Here is a 13662-nt window from a genome sequence, read left to right as displayed (position 1 = left end):
ACAATTGAGTTGTTTTTTGGTCCACTTAAATGATGCATACTGTTCTGTATAACTCCATCACTGTTTGCTTGTTCATTGTTGGAAATATTTTTTCTCTTCAGAATCGAAAGAAAAATTGCCACTATATCCTTGGAGAGCAGAGATGGACCTAGTAGAACAGGGGATAGTGAGAGAGGTAAGACACTAAAATGTCATTTGATGGACTTAAAACAAAGAACTTTATTTTTTTCTCTGCCTAGTGCCAACTGCTGTTTCTCTTCTTTCTCCAGGGAGGAAATCAGGTAGCAGCAGCGGTAACAGCACAGGTAGTGAGGCCTCCTCTTCATCTTCCTTATCCTCTACCAGCAAGTGGAAATCCACCTTTTCACCCATATCTGACCCCAAACAGCCCACCTCTGACCTTAGACAGGGTGGCTCACCCTTCGGCATGGGGGGCTCCAGCCGGGGCACAGACTCTGACTCTGACCACAAGCAGCAGCATCAGCAGGTGAGGAAAGGGAGTGATGGCGACATTTCTGCCTACATCAGCCCCAACCCCTTCCTCAGTCAGGACGCAGGGAGCAGAGGTTCAGGCAGCAGTGGTGGCGGGGGGGTCCAGGGAACCTGTGGACCAGACCAGCGCCAGACCCTCCAGAAGCAGAAGGCCCCTCGGGACTGGGAGCTGAAGACCAATAGCAGCCTGGCCAGTCAGAACCTCTTCATCTCTGCTGCTGCCAGCAGCGGAGGAGGCATACTGAGCGGGAAGGTGGGAGGCAGTCCTGTAGCAGTGTCCTCAGCCACAGGAGCCTCGGTGGGACAGTACTTGGGCACTCAGTTCCCACTTGGAGGGGCCTCTGTCTTGCAGTCCCTGTTTGGGGCACAGACAGGTGCACCCACAGTGAGTGGGCCCTCACGGCTGGTCAACGGACACTCTGCCCTGGGAAGCTTCTCTAGTGCTGGGCTGGCAGGTGGAGCGGCTGGAGGTGAGGATAACAAACTAATTATTATCTCTTCCTAATTTCAATTATCTCAGGCACAGGATCTTTCAGCTGTTAGAATGAAGTCTTAGTTATAGCCTTGGGTCATCCTGATAGAAGAAGAGTGTGAGTCAGTGGTACTGGGTCTGCATATAGAATCAGGTAAGTAGAAGCCCGAAGCTGCTGTCTGCCTGTGCACCTGACTGACCGTTTGACTGACTGACTGACTGTTTGTGCTGCTTTGCTTTGACAGTGACTGGCTGCTTGAGAGCAAAGTTGGAAACACCCTTGGAAAATGCTGCTTCCTTAATACGATGAAAGTTTACCATTAGTAGAGAACTAGAAGAATCTGCTAACATCAGTAGATCAAAATAATTTCTCCTGTTCTCTGTAATTGGTTAATTGATCAGAAGACGCTTCACACAACACCATTTTTATTTAATTCTTAGTGAACTTGATGTATCTACTGTTGTTTTCATTTTCTGTGGGTGTATCTGTTTTTTTATGTCAGAGTCAGTTCACTTTGGTGACGAATCCAATTAACAAAAATGCATCCAGAAATGGATTTTGTTTTGGTAAAGGCTCCCATTAAATTGGCCAATCTGATTTGGTTTCACCTGGCTATAGTCACAGTGGACTGACTTTTGCTTCCTGTGTGCTTGTGTAAGACTGGCTTGGCGCTACGCACAACCTGGCTCAGTCCCTGCTTCTCTCTTTGTCCCCCTTCCTCTTGCTCTCTTTGCCACTCCGATCTCGCTCTCTTCCCCGCCCCTGCCTCCGTCTCTGCTGTATGATTTGCAGGTATATTTCACCACGTGGTTCCCTCAGTGTCCTCCCATCAGTTTGGGGCAGCGCTGCCCACTTCTGGAGGCCTCAGCTCCCTGCTCAGTCTCTCCTCCTCTTCCTCTACTTCCTCCCAAACCCAGCAGTACACCACCCCCCAAACAGCCTCCACACGACTGGCCTCCGTGTCCTCGCCCCTCCCCCTCTCCTTGACCCAGGCCCAGCACAGCCGCACCCAGTCAGTCCTGCACAGCCCCTCTCCTCCCACGCTCTCCCTGCCCCCTCCACCACCTCTCCACAGTGTCCCCTCCTCTTCAGCACCCGCACACTGTGACGCCCCGCCCTCTTCTCGTTCAGAATCCTTCCTCTCCTCCCGCCTGTCTCATTCCTCTCTCCACCACCAGAGAGCACAGTCATCCCTCTCTCTCTCCATCTCCTCCACCTCCTCTGCGTCCTCTGCTTCTGTGTCTGCTGCTGCTGCTACTGCCTCCCTCTCTTCCTCCTCTTTGTCCACTTCCTCTTCCTCCTCCTCCTCCTCCTCTTCCTCCTCTCGCCCCTTCACAGTGCACTACTCCCCTCGGCTCCCCCCTCCGCTGCCGGCTAGCAGTTCAGCAGGTGGCGGAGGAAGCATGTGGAGGACTCAGGGCATACATGGTACCTACACCACATCCCAGCTCCCGGGCTCCCGGCCTAGATAGGACTGGGGGTGAGGGAGGGGAGGAGGGTGGAGAGGGGGAGGGCGAAGGGCAATCAGATGGGGTGCGCAAGTGAAAGAGAGAGAGAGAGAGAGAGACTGGTAGGGAGTGAGAGAGACAGGATACCTGGTTTCCCTGTGCTCCCACAAGCTGTTTTTCTGTTTGAACAAGGTAAGTCAATACTTGCTCTATAGATTAATATCATAGTGTAAACATTGTGCAACATGGTGTGTTTGTATTTTGAAAGTGATGGTTTTTAGCTGTTTTGAGGCTATTACGCACAAAAACTGTCAGCCGCTCGCACTAAGTTTTCCTCCAATCTCTCTTCCAGGTAATTGATGAAAACTACCTCAACCTAAAGTAACCTATGCAAATGGCCAGGTGTGGACCAAGGCACTCTACTCACTCACTGGTGCTTCAAATCGTCTGCACAACCCAACCGCCTCCAAGACCGGCTTCTGTACTGGGATCTCATACACACAAACACTTACATCAACACACGCACACACACACACACACACACACACACACACACATACACACATACATACACATACACACACACACTTACACACCACACCACTAATGGTCACCTGGAGCAGAATTCATAGGCACTGGTCATGCTTCTGTGTGGATTGGAAGGGAAGGAGCTTCAGAGACTCCTTCAAAGTCTTTAGGGGTGGGTGGGGACACAGGGTTGCTAGTTAGACCATTTTAACACATGGAAACCAGTACTGGCTGCTGTCCAGCACTGAATGAGCTTTTATTGAACTGTCTGGTTAAATATTGTGGTGCTCTATAGGATGACAGTATCATTTTTTTGCCTCATTCACTATACTACCATCTAGTTCTTAGTTAAATAAATTATTGTTGGTAATTTAATGTAACATTTTACAACAGATGTAAGAACAGACGGTCCGCCTCTAGCTGCAGCTCACCAGGTGCTAGGTTCCCTCCAGATTTCACCTCGCACTCATGCACGTGTGCATGCACAAACATGCACAGACCAGTCCACTGAACTCTGCTCAGATGTCTTGCAGCTGTGCCTCTTTGCATGTGTGTGCTCCCCTCTCTCAGTTTTCTTCCTTCTGTGAAATGAAATATGTATGGCAAGTAATTTGACTATTAAAAATGAGGAACTTCATATTTTGATCCAATTTCACACTGGATAGTGTATTATAATATAAAGTTACACGCGCAGTAGAAGACATACAAGTCCAGGCAGGTTTATTAACAACCCGTTAAAAACTCTGATAATGTTGCTAATTCACCATATCTTCATATTTAACATCTGCAATAAGTTGAACATGAAACAGTAAATGAAAAACTTAGAAATTCAGAAGTCCCTATAGTTCTAAGCAAAGAGGTACAAAAATATATTTTTATAGCCTATATTTGAAATATTGATGTAAAAGCTGTACTGACAGACATCATGAAATAACAAATATTATTGTTAACAATAGGCAGTTAAACAAAAGGGGATATGGGAGAAAAGGGAGAGAAAACAGACAGGGCAGTAAGCAGAGTGCAACACAAGATGAAGAGTAATAAAACAACAAATCATACAAGAGCTGACTCATGAGAATAAAAAAGGATCAAGGACTGAAATGGTAAACTTATGTCGTAACGACGTCTCAAAACATGAAATTTAGGATCAGTATGATATGAGTTAATGCTATGACAACCCAGATGTTTAACAGATGTCAGGCCATTTTTGAAAACATGTTGAATTAGCAGATACATGTCATGGGTTATGGGTAATGCTTAGCAGAGCTCTTTAAACTGAAATAACTCCCTTCCCCCTCCCTGGGGCTGTTTGTGGCAGGATTGTGACTGTTGAAATTATTTATTCAAGAAAAAGACCCAATGAAATTGATCATTTGAGATAACACTCAGTGTAGTATTGCACTGTTTGAATGAACCATGTTAGCTGATCTCTGGTAAAGAAATGGCAGTGCCCACTGTTGTCAAAGAAAACGTTTGCCACGCAGTTGTTTAAGTTTAGTTTAGCTGAATCTGGACCTGTCACCGTAAAAACGTTTAACATCCAAAATAATTTTTGGGTTTTCTGATAGAATTGTTTTTTTCAGCCGTTACTTTGGTTTGTCACATGATGATGTGGGACCACAGCTGAAAATCTTGACATTCACAAACATGCAGGACTTTTCTTAAGCTAGACTTGTTCATATTATCCTGCTGTTGGGAAACTGTAGTGGTAAGCAAATAAATGGGACTTAAAAAGACATGTGGACACATTCATTTTCCATTAGTTAACATACATGCACACACGCAAACAGACTCATGCATGCTCATCCTTACACTGGGAATACACAAATTACCATAACCACAACAAACTACTGGACTGTTTTCACACCTTTTTGTTTGCTTTTGTTATGTAATTTGTTCTTGTAAACAATGTTTGTACTGTGAAGGGGATTCATTCTCAGACTGTATAATTGTGTATAATTTAGATTATTATATTTATGCTGTCAGTCTCTCCATTTGTTTTGATATTTGTTTTCCTTTTTTTATTCAGAAATGTGTTGACAGTGTAGAATGCAATAGTGTGTGTACTTGACTCACAGTCTGAAAACATGGTGCTAACGTTAGACTGTGCCTGATCTTATTTATTCTATATTGAAAACATCAAAAAACAACAACAACAAATGAATACTTGGTGCTGCTTGTACACAGGGACATTTTATTGCCATGTACTGGCATTCCCTTTCCCATATTTAATATGCTATTGTTTGTTTGTTTCTAAGCCTAGTGTACAACTGTAGACACCACATGTTTGGATAAAACTACTCTGCAACAGCTGGCTCAGTCAAATTCAAAAGGTTTTAGGCCCTCGATAGGTGTGTTTCTCACGCAGGATTTTTACACGTACAGCCAATCCCCTTTGCTCTCAGAACTGTGCTGCTTGTCCAGGCTATTTGTTAGTGAACAAGACACACTGTTTTTGTACATATGTTTTTGTTCGTTTTTCTTTGTATGTCTATGTCTTCTTCATAAAACAGAAAGGTATATATATATATTATATTATATATATAAGTGAATTAGAAACAGCTACATGTGGAGGTGCGGGGTGTTTTGGTGCTGGCGTTGTGACCCTTCTATCCGGCCTGTAAAACAGGAGAGGCTTGAAGCCAAGGAGAGCAGAAAATTGCTACCACAGGACCTTAACAACAGGCGCCCAACACCTTCACACGACAGTGCCTGTACTCTTGTGATATACTCTCCACAGAAATAGAATCTCAAAGTGTGTGTCGTTGGCGCACATACAGAGATGTGCTGTGACACAGCGCAGCTAGGTTCTGGCACTAGAACTGTTATTTGGATCAGATGTCTTATCGCTCTGGTTTTTCAGACTGGGAAAAAAAAATGGTGCTTTCTCCATACCACAGCAATTCAGATTTTAAAAACAATATTTTTTTGGTGCATACAAAATTAAATCTCAATCCCTCATACGCACTTCCTGTCCTCAGACGACTCGTGTGAACATAACGGCAAAAGATGCGCTGATGTGAAACACTTGTGCTTGGGGTATAAATTGGGTAGGAGTGAGCGCCGTCAAGCTTCCTTTTCTTCTGACGGAAAACACAAGAAGCAGGATTACACTTCAGCTCAGTATGTGTGTGTGTGTGTATGTGTGTGTGTGTGTGTGTGAGTGTGTGTGTTTTCATTTGCCAATGTGTGTCCAAGGGAAGATTAGACTAATCAAAGCTTTATAGTAAAAATGCTGTCATGTAGAGTCGATTGCTCTGTGATCTGCAAGTTCTCTAGTGAGGAGGAGAGTCATTTTCACATGATAGAACATAACCAGAGAGGCTGCAGTCCTTTTGTTACCAGCACTGAGAGGTCTTTTGTAATTATTGTTATTGTTAATGCTGTTTTAATTTTCTTATTCTTGGTGTTTGATACAATTGCAGTTGTTATATATTATGGTTTTAATTGTGACTGAAGATTCCAATCATTTTTTTTAATACTATTAGTCAAACAGCACGGTGCTCTCCTTCACTTAAAACAAGGAAAATGCAGCTATTGATAAATACTACTCCTCTCCTGCTGTGCTGTAGGGAGGGATGGTTGAATAATCTTCAACACAAGCTTGCTCGGTGGCTTTCTGATGTCCCTTCTAACCTGCAGAACTTCCTATAATCTGGATTGGCAGTTGTAATGTATGTGTGAGTGAGAACGCTCCGTGAATATCTAAACTTGTGTTACACGTTTCAACCGATTGCTTAATTGTAGCTACTTTGTATAATCAGTCAAAGGGATGAGGTGCAAATATTCAAGTCCTTTGGCATGTAAGCGTGACTTTAACCTAAAGCTCCTATGCAGTTCTCCAGCATGCTCCATCCTGGTACATAATTGGTACATTTATCTGTGAGAGCTTTGCAGTCGAGACTGTTTACTCTAAATCCTGCCAAAGGTCTTACTCAGGAACTTCCTCAGATTGTTTGAAATGATGTAACACTTCTTTTAAACTACTGCATGCCACGAATCTTTCTACCATCTCGTGGCACGATGAAGTCCCGCTCTCCCTTCCCCCCACCCAGCTCAGGACCATGTGGCAGCACCTCGTGTGTGTATTATCAAGGTAACCTGAGAATTGGCTATAGGTGCTTTCAGCTGATAAATGGCCTTAGAGATATTCTTCACACTATCTATGATACATTCTCACTGTCACATACATCCAGCCTCTTCAGCCAAATCCTGCTTTCTAAAGCTTTATACATCAGTTTGATCTTAAGAAGCTGTGGAATGGCTACAACTTTCAGCATCTTCCTCCTGTCACAAAGGCATCTGTCTCCATCTGTGTCTCTCTGAGAAGGAAGCTCATTGTCCTTTGTTATGATCCCTTTACACTGGGGGAGCCGTCACTGAAAGACAAATGTGATCTGTGTATAGTGATCTCTGATCAGTAAAGCCAGGGCAGGTTTGAGGTGCAATAACGGCAAACCTACTTTCCAAAAGCCCTGGGTTTTCACGGGAAAATTCTTGCTGTTTGGTGTTGGTGCTTTTATCTTAAGATGTTATAATGACAATTTGAATTTGAGATGTTTTTTTTCCTGCTTTTTATGATCATTAAAAACATTTTTTGTATAACATTGGATTTCATTTTGTTATGCGTGTTGAGAATTATATGACTGTGGAGCACATAGTTACACATAATAACCATACACTTCATTACATGACCAAAAATGGGCTGATGGTGTTTCTGATTGTCACTGTCTCTAGCAGGGAAAGCATGTAGAGTCTCAGACAAAAGGTATGCTAGAGCCACTGGGAAATGATCAGCCAACACTTTTAAATCATTAGGTAATGCCTTTATTTCAAGATCTTAAGTTCATTTTGGCTCTAGTCTGATGTATATGGATTTAGTTTTGGCAGCACACAAAGGGGAGTGCTTAGGCCCCACGCATGACTGTACAGAAAACATCCACAATATTAAAAGCAGTAATTACACAGTGGCAAAGTGGACTACTAAATTCAGAGCAGTAATATGCATTAAATTAAATCTAACCCTAACCTCTATATAATTTTTGAATCACCACAAAGATTTTTAGATGTGAAGTACTACACAAGCCATGCTGGTTCCCACAGTATAGACATCGCTGCTGTGAGAGGCAAACATTTATCCCAATGGTATGGTCCAGGGTGAACAGGGGAAGTGTCCAAAGGTATACAACAATATTTTGGTCAAGTGTTGATTAAACTGAAAACGAAAAACTGAATTGAAAATGTGTATCATATATGATACAAATGGCTTTATAGGGTTAAGCACCATCGGAGAGTGATAAACAACGCTTGTTATTCTGTATGGGAGATCTGTGAATCTGGTCAAGAATGAGCCTTGACTTTATCTCTTGGCATCCACTGCCACTGAGCAGTGCGGAGACCTTGGTTGTCTGCAAAACAAGGCTGCAGCTGTGAGATTTCATTAAACCAGAGCCAGGTCTAAGGACAGATTCCTGGTGTCTGGATACCAAACAGCATCAGATGAAATAATGCCACACTAATGTTCCTAAAAATGGCCATGGAGTAGGTCTATGTACAAGATGCACGAGTGCTGGATGCTCTTTTTTTGTTATGCACACATCTCCAATTTAATTTCTGAAGGGTTATCCTGTAAGTTTTAACACCCTTAATATACACCTCTATCAGGTGAGTGTGAAACTATTTAATAAGGACAGTAACACAACACCTCTGATCTTCCAGTCTTTGGCACTCATGAGGAACCTACGTCCAATCTGTCATCGTCTTGAACCCTGACATCTTTCTGATGGCTGTCCCCGTTAACGCTGGTCTGAGTCGACTGGTAGGGAGGTTAGGTGTGTGTCTGAACCAGTAAAACTGCCTGTTGTTTGCTTTTCATCCCCATATCCCCTTAAACTATCTCAGTTGAACCCCTGAGCACTTGCTGTTCCAAGAGACCAAGAGGTAGACAGCACTTGAACAATGTGGCAAACAAAACTGTGTTGAAACAGCGTCCTGTCATCCAGCTCGTCAAGGACACACAGTTTTCCAAAGCTATTTTGGCAGATGATTCCCCATTTGGTGAGAGAGGCGTGTGGGATCATATAAATTCCATCCTCAGAGCTTGACCCGTCCAAAAGAAGTGAGAAGGACCTGACCAGACAGACAGACAGAGAGACAGACAGACAGACAGAGACAACCAAGAATGGTTTGTGTGTATGTTTTACATTGTGCAGCACTGATGCTGTTTTGGGCAACAGAGTGTGTGCCCCTGCTGGTCCCAGACATGGATGGCCCTCATGGACAGAAGCTGGACTCAGCACCAAGGACAGGTCAGGCTTAGCACACACACACACACACACATAATTGCCCCTGTGCTCTCTGGAAATTGCTGTTTTATATATTGTTCTTGGCCTTTTCATATTTCGGTGCAATTCTGTAGCTTGTGCATTAATCTTCATAGTTTTCACCAATGCCATGATTGCTGTTCAAAATAACTAGGCTCTGAATCTTCTTTTGTTATTGGGTGAGGGTGACATCAGCATGCCGCTCACAGATTAAAGTTAATCTATCTTTAATCTGCGTGCAGAATGCTGTTTTTCAGTGCTTGTATTTTTTTTTTTCCAATTCAGTGACAAGAGACAAGAGGTCCCACCACACAACGGATTCCAAACAGATGGGAGTCAAAAATGCAGGTTATGCCCTGACATCAAAAGACACCATCACGTCCCATCATGTCCCTGAAGATGCCCCGTGCTCTCAGGGTGCACAGGGTCACGGGGACATTCTGGATGGTGTATTTGCAGTGTTGCGCGAAGGTTTGGGGAATGACAGTGAAGTGACAAACAGCAGTCTGACCCGGTTTGGAGTCTGCACCAAATCTGATGGTTCGTCAGGCGCCGTCTTGTCAGAGCTCATTAATGCAGCAAACAGAGACCAGAGAAATGGAGTTGGTATTGTGCACCCAACCAAAGGTATTCAGTCATGCTCACTTTGAACAGCTTTTTTCCATTTGATTGTGTGTGTATACATTTTGTTATATATTTTTTCTTGTTTGTTTTCTCCATCAGAAGTGTCGGCTGAGGAAGGAAGGCTTGTACTGACTCTTGACATCCCACAGTCTCCCCTGCCCCAGCTAAATCCGGTACTGCTCTTGGTGTTTGGACGTCCCGTCACAGGGAGAAACTTTGATGTCACTTTCTCTAGTCAGTCTCTGCACCCTGACACACAGGTAAGCACTTGACATTATGTGAATATTGCCTGAATGCATTCCCGAAATGTAATATTTTTGAAATACTGTAGCACTGCAAAATCAAGTCATTTATTTTTCTTTAAAAAAAAAAAGTGAAAAAAATATGCCAGTGGGATGAGGTAATTCTGCTTGTTTCCACTGCTAATTAACTTGCATCCACAATTTTCTTGAAACAAATGTAATGTTGATACTAAAGGGCTGATCCGCCTTATTCTGCCTTTTTTTCCCAATGTATTTACACTTGTTCTCAGAAAAAAACTCCAAGCCAAGTGAAACTGCATTAGAAACTAGTAATATTATCTAATCAAACTGGTAGATTTTTTCCTGATGCTTTAAGAAAAGTAAAATTTGAGTGTTGAATATCAGCCAGAATAAGTTGTGAATATGGAGATTCCGGTTGCAATTCAAAACAGATACTATACAGATACTACAGATACAGATACTAAGGCAACAAACCTGCAGATTTCACACCTACTTACTGAAACAAATGCCCTACACATTGTGGCCCACACAGATCTGTTGTTGTCTTTCCTTAGACTGCATGCATCTCAGAGGGAACGCAGTTCATCATATTGACAGGAAAGGCATCAGACGGCAGTGTTGATCAGAAATGGCAGTTATCTGTTGAGTCCCCTGACACAGGTAAGGACTTTTTTTTTCTTTTAAGTTGATCCACTTGGGCAATGTGCATTCTTCCTCTTTGACAGAAGTATATTTACACTCTTTGCAGGGCAAAAGGAACAAGAGCTCCTTCTTGGTGAGGAATCAGGAAGCAACATCAGCATGACTCCGATTCTGCTTTTCTTGGCAGACAGAGGAACTTATCTGAGGTTGCCTTGGCTCCTATGTTCCCCTTTTTAGATTTTACAAGGCCATAGTGGTGCTCTGTGAGGCTGTAACAGTTTTTTTTTTTTCTTAAATTATCTTCCTCAGAGCTACACAAGTTGCAAGCTCATCCCCGGACCCCTCAGAGACATGCTTGTTCCTCTGTGAGCTGCAGAAGTTCCTGGGTGATGTTCTGCTTCAGGATCAAACCGAGTCCATTTCAGTACAGCTGGACTCCTTACACTCCCTGCCTCCCCTCAAACTGGGGGTATCCTCCAGCGAGACCCTCCTGGCAGGGTTGCTCAACTCATCGGCACCCACGCTCTTCTCCTTCCCGGCGCAGGGCTCTGAGCTCCTGGTGCAGAGCAGGGAGCTGGCCCTGCCTCCTGCACTGCTAGAGGTGCTCAGGCAGAGGCTGGAGCATGTCATGGCGCAGGTAACAGAGATCATCAAGGAAGAGGAGATGGGTCACACTGTCATGGAGAGGCTGGGGAGGCTCAAAGCATTCAGTGCATTTCCCAAGAATGAACCAGCTGCAGGTACATGAATCCAGTCTCTTATAAAAAAAAAAAAATAAGCATTCAAGATTTGTGATTGTTATTAAGAACATGTATTGCCATGGTGCAATTTGTTTTTTCTCTCTTCCACATACATGCAAACCAGGAGAGAGGCAATACTGTGCCTTTCTTCTGCTGAAGGCCCTACAGACGGTGGCACGTGCTTACGAGGCTGAGAGAGGACTGCGGGCCACCAGAGCGGGCCAGATGTGGAGGAACCTGTGTGGGCTGCACAGCCTCAATGTGTCCCTTGAAAAGTATTTTGTCGGCCCAAATGCCGCTACCATCAACAACTGCCAAGGCATCTGCGACTTATCTCCAGGTAACTCACTGCCCAACGTGAACAACCATGCCATCCTGCTGCACAAACAGATTGAGCACGGCATAGAGCTGGAGCGCCCGCTGTGCTGTGTGCCCGTGGCCTATGAGGACCTGGAGGTGGTGGAGTGGAACAGTGACGGGACGTACATCTGCATTAAACCCAACATGGTGGCCAAAGAGTGTGGGTGCCGCTAAATGCCTTCTCCTGTTGTGGTTTTACCTAAAGATGTGAGTGTGACAGCAAAGACATTTCACATCAGCGAGATAACAATGACTGAACATGGTTTGTTTGGTGGACAAAGAGCCTCACTTCACGCATTTGTGCCACGTAGGATAAATACACTAGTAAAACACGCTTTTACTTAGAGAAGACTGTTTATTTAATCAGAATTATTTGATATAATCATTTAACAGTGTATTCCAAGTAGATATGCACAACAGTTTCTCACACTGATACATAATCAATTGTATGGAAACCAAAATACTTTTCATAATTCTACAATATAATGCTGTAATCAGTAGCAGTATCTTGTTATGTTATGTGAGAAGATTTACAGTGTTACCCATTTTTACTGCAGCTAAGTCGTATTTGTGTAATGTATTTGCTGACAGATTAACACTGTCATTATCATTATCATTAACAGAAACATCTAATTCTAAACACTGACATGTTACTGCTGGTTTTATTTAAGACTACACTCCAATGTGGTAATAAATGAGTTTCTAAATTAATGCCCTGGAAAAGACAGTGTAAGTTAAAGTTAATTTGGCTTTGTGCAACCCACACAATGCAGAGTAGAAAATGGCTGAATGTGTAGTTTCATTTCTGTATATTATTAAAGTCAAAGTGCACTGTTGACCGTGTGTTCGTACTCCTGCCTCACTGTTGCTACAGACGTTGCCGACTTCTACCTCTCGACTCCTCACTTGTACATGGCGTCACATCACTTTACATGTCACTCTTTAGGTTTGGGTTTCAGGATGCCTTTAGCTGTGATTGGCTTTTTTCTTCTTCGTATCACTCCGAGGTCTTCAGATCCCCAGCTCCACCACATCAGACTGTCCCACACAGAGCCCTGCAGGCAGACAACAGGAAGAAACAGGCTTGGGCTCACACGTTTCACAAAGCATTGGCCCCAACAATTGTTTGAGAAAAGGCATTAAGTATAAAACCACATGAAAAGGCAAATATAATATTACAAAAATTGTTATTATCCTTCTAAATCCAGTGATTTATTATGGTTTCATTTCATTGATGAGATTTTACATGTATGTTTTCACAGCAGGAAGAAATTGTGTACTGGGACAAAACACAAAACCCTCAGTCTGTATTAGAATCTATGCTTTTTTTTTTTTTTAGATTTGTGAATAGCTGATGTTTTTAACTTGGTTTTAATTCTCAGTAATCACTTGGGTCATTCATTTTTAGTCATATTACAGAGAGTCATAGTGTTTTAAATTGCTCTGGTTAAAAAAAAGCCTTGATTTAAGGGCACATCTGATTAGCTTTAGACAGTACCTGAGACACAGAGGTGTCTTCCACACCTCCAAAGAAAGACATTATGCCCAGGTCCGTCTCCTCATAGAGATAATCCACGGCTTCTAGACAACAAAATGACAGAGTGAAGGCTTAAACATGAGTTAAATGGAGGGAGAAACAGCTTAAGACCAGGCATTGGCCACACAGTGAAATTAAATACACAATACAAAAAACTAGGACTGTAAAAGCAGGAGAGACAGCAACAGTTTTAAAAGTAACACAAGCAAAATTTCACTCAGTATTGGATACT

General features: G+C 43.2%; 2 protein-coding genes across 4 annotated transcripts in view; both read left to right on the top strand.

Moving 5' to 3' along the window:
* dot1l (DOT1-like histone H3K79 methyltransferase) overlaps positions 1 to 7548 on the top strand; it is a 30660-nt gene extending 23112 nt beyond the window's left edge. For 2 of the 3 annotated variants that reach the window (XM_030050246.1, XM_030050245.1), the window contains exons 26-29: positions 102 to 175; positions 270 to 962; positions 1758 to 2605; positions 2766 to 7548. In XM_030050246.1, the coding sequence (XP_029906106.1) occupies positions 102 to 175; positions 270 to 962; positions 1758 to 2437 (1447 nt within the window). In that variant the 3' untranslated portion in view covers positions 2438 to 2605; positions 2766 to 7548. The remainder of the gene's footprint in view (positions 1 to 101; positions 176 to 269; positions 963 to 1757; positions 2606 to 2765) is intronic. The other variant, XM_030050247.1, reaches the window with a different exon arrangement.
* A 1374-nt stretch (positions 7549 to 8922) lies between these two features.
* amh (anti-Mullerian hormone) lies at positions 8923 to 12744 on the top strand. The gene is made up of 7 exons (XM_030050556.1): positions 8923 to 9249; positions 9550 to 9891; positions 9988 to 10148; positions 10706 to 10811; positions 10900 to 10999; positions 11103 to 11533; positions 11658 to 12744. The coding sequence occupies exons 1-7, from the start codon at positions 9123 to 9125 to the stop codon at positions 12065 to 12067; spliced, it is 1677 nt and encodes a 558-aa protein (XP_029906416.1). The 5' UTR covers positions 8923 to 9122; the 3' UTR covers positions 12068 to 12744.
* Positions 12745 to 13662: the final 918 nt, after the last annotated feature.

The sequence above is a fragment of the Myripristis murdjan genome, chromosome 4 (assembly GCF_902150065.1).
Source record: "Myripristis murdjan chromosome 4, fMyrMur1.1, whole genome shotgun sequence".
Classification (NCBI taxonomy): Eukaryota; Metazoa; Chordata; class Actinopteri; order Holocentriformes; family Holocentridae; genus Myripristis; species Myripristis murdjan.
The sequence above is the reverse complement of the archived record's forward strand: the minus strand, read 5'-3'. Positions and strand labels throughout refer to the sequence as shown.